At 61.9% G+C, this 1,727-nt stretch overlaps 1 protein-coding gene across 1 annotated transcript; it reads right to left on the bottom strand.

Annotated features, from left to right (window-relative positions):
* Positions 1-816: 816 nt before the first annotated feature.
* LOC108762469 (uncharacterized) lies at positions 817-1,308 on the bottom strand. Its single transcript, XM_018509487.1, has one exon. It carries the CDS (start codon positions 1,306-1,308, stop codon positions 817-819), a length of 492 nt encoding a protein of 163 aa, XP_018364989.1.
* Positions 1,309-1,727: the final 419 nt, after the last annotated feature.

The raw sequence follows: 1,727 nt of genomic DNA, 5'->3' as shown, positions 1-1,727 counted from the left end.
TCCTCCACGCGAGGGCGGCGGTGCCGTTTCGGCTGACCGCCCAGTTGGGATGGTCGTCCGGAGTCCAATACGGCTCCGTAATAACGGCCATCCCGTAATCCCCCTCCGCCAGGGTTTGATTCAGGAGATCCCGAGCCCTGGCGGAGTGGTTGATGTTGGCTAAAAGTAGCCTGTTAAGCTCAATCCTGGGACCAGGCATTTGATTGGTCTGGTCGTTGTTCATCCCAAGGATCTCCCGATGGACCCGGTTTTTCGGTCGCGGTCTCTAGAGATGTGCCGTCGTCGCGAGCCTCGAGGTGCTTTTCTGGCGCGAGGATCTCGCCCAGGGTTACTTTCCTCCCCTTCTCTGCCTGTGGCTATGCGCTGGATGTCGCTGGAGGCGCCCGGGCTTCTGGCATCCGGCTCTTACTTCTGGGTGGAAGCGGCGCTTCCTTGTGGACCTCGATCTCCATTGGTTCGGGTTCAGGCCGCGCCAACTCCGTCTCCATTCTGCTGACTTCGCCAGCATTCTCCCCCTCGCGTATGCGCTCCTCGCGTTTATCTGCAGCGCGTTGTCGCGCTGTCCCCCTCAGCCGCGGTAGGCGGGGTGGATTACAGGCCTTGCCGCCAAAACGGTGGCCAGCCGGCACGCCCCTCTCCGAGCAGAGCTCGCAGCGGGCCGCGCCGCTGCAGGTGCTCGCGGTATGTCTAGGTTCGCCGCACCGATAGCAGAACCCGCGTCGGTCCGTGGTGCCTTTGCACTCCGCCATCACGTGACCCTTCTCCCAGCATCTGTGGCATTGTAAGCCCCTATCCGCCAGGAATTCTGTGCGAACGCTAGTCCACCCAATTTTCATCCTGGGTTTGCTGGTTAGCTTGATCGCCGCTTTTAGCGGGCACCGTAGCCATATGGCCTTGAGCCCGCCCGACGCGTTTGTGGGTCTGCCCAGTGTAATGGCGGTCGGGCTGCACTCCCCCCGCCCTCAGGACGTCCTCCCGCGTGATTGACTCGTCGATATCCCGTATACGTACCTCCCCCGTTTTTTCCGGGCGTGTAATGGACACGTCTGCATTGTCCGCCGTTAGCGCGCTCATTTTTTGCGCCAGCTTGTCCGCTTTTTCAGCTCCTGTAGCGCCTCCGGCGATCTCCAAAAGGAAGGCCCCGGAGCGTGCCCGTCGCGGTCGCAAATCTTTTATACCGATGTCATCCAGGCAGATTTGGTCTCTTGCCATCTGCATGACACCGGCATAAGTCGCGTCTCCCGTGCAGCGTATGGCCACCACTGCCGTCCTTGAGGGGCGGGGGCGTCTTTTGATTGTTGCGGCCATCGTCTGTTTTGCCGTGGCCGCAGTGGCTCGTCGTGTGTCGAGGGCCGCTTTCTTTTTCTCTTTACGTCCGACCACGCGGGACCAAGGCTCCTCGCGTATGGTCGGGCGGTCAGAACTCAATCCCGTCCCCGGGACGTTTCTGCTGGGCCCGGCTTGGGGTTCCGTTCTCTCTGGTTGTGTCGCAATTTGTGCGACCTTTCTCTTTTTGGCGGGAGGTCTCGTCCCTTTTTCATCATTTACCTTTACGGGGGAGCGAACCTCGTGGGGGACGGGAGCGTTTGCTCCCGCTCCCAGGGAGGGGGCTCCCTTCCTTCTCACGCCTCCGGGACGAGCTCCCCGGGCGTCGCGGGCGCCCAAGGAGGGGGTCCTGTTTTCTGCGTTCCCAGGGCGAACCTCGTGAGCGCTGCGCGCCCCCAGGG

This window comes from Trachymyrmex cornetzi, unplaced genomic scaffold (genome assembly GCF_001594075.2).
Source record: "Trachymyrmex cornetzi isolate Tcor2-1 unplaced genomic scaffold, Tcor1.1 scaffold30, whole genome shotgun sequence".
NCBI classification, from domain to species: domain Eukaryota; kingdom Metazoa; phylum Arthropoda; class Insecta; order Hymenoptera; family Formicidae; genus Trachymyrmex; species Trachymyrmex cornetzi.
Note: the sequence above shows the minus strand (reverse complement) of the source record. Positions and strands in the feature narration are given on the sequence as shown.

What these genes read in the sequence shown, in the direction of transcription:
- LOC108762469 (XM_018509487.1), bottom strand. Translation starts at nt 1,308, where the DNA reads ATGGCCGCAACAATCAAAAGACGCCCCCGCCCCTCAAGGACGGCAGTG.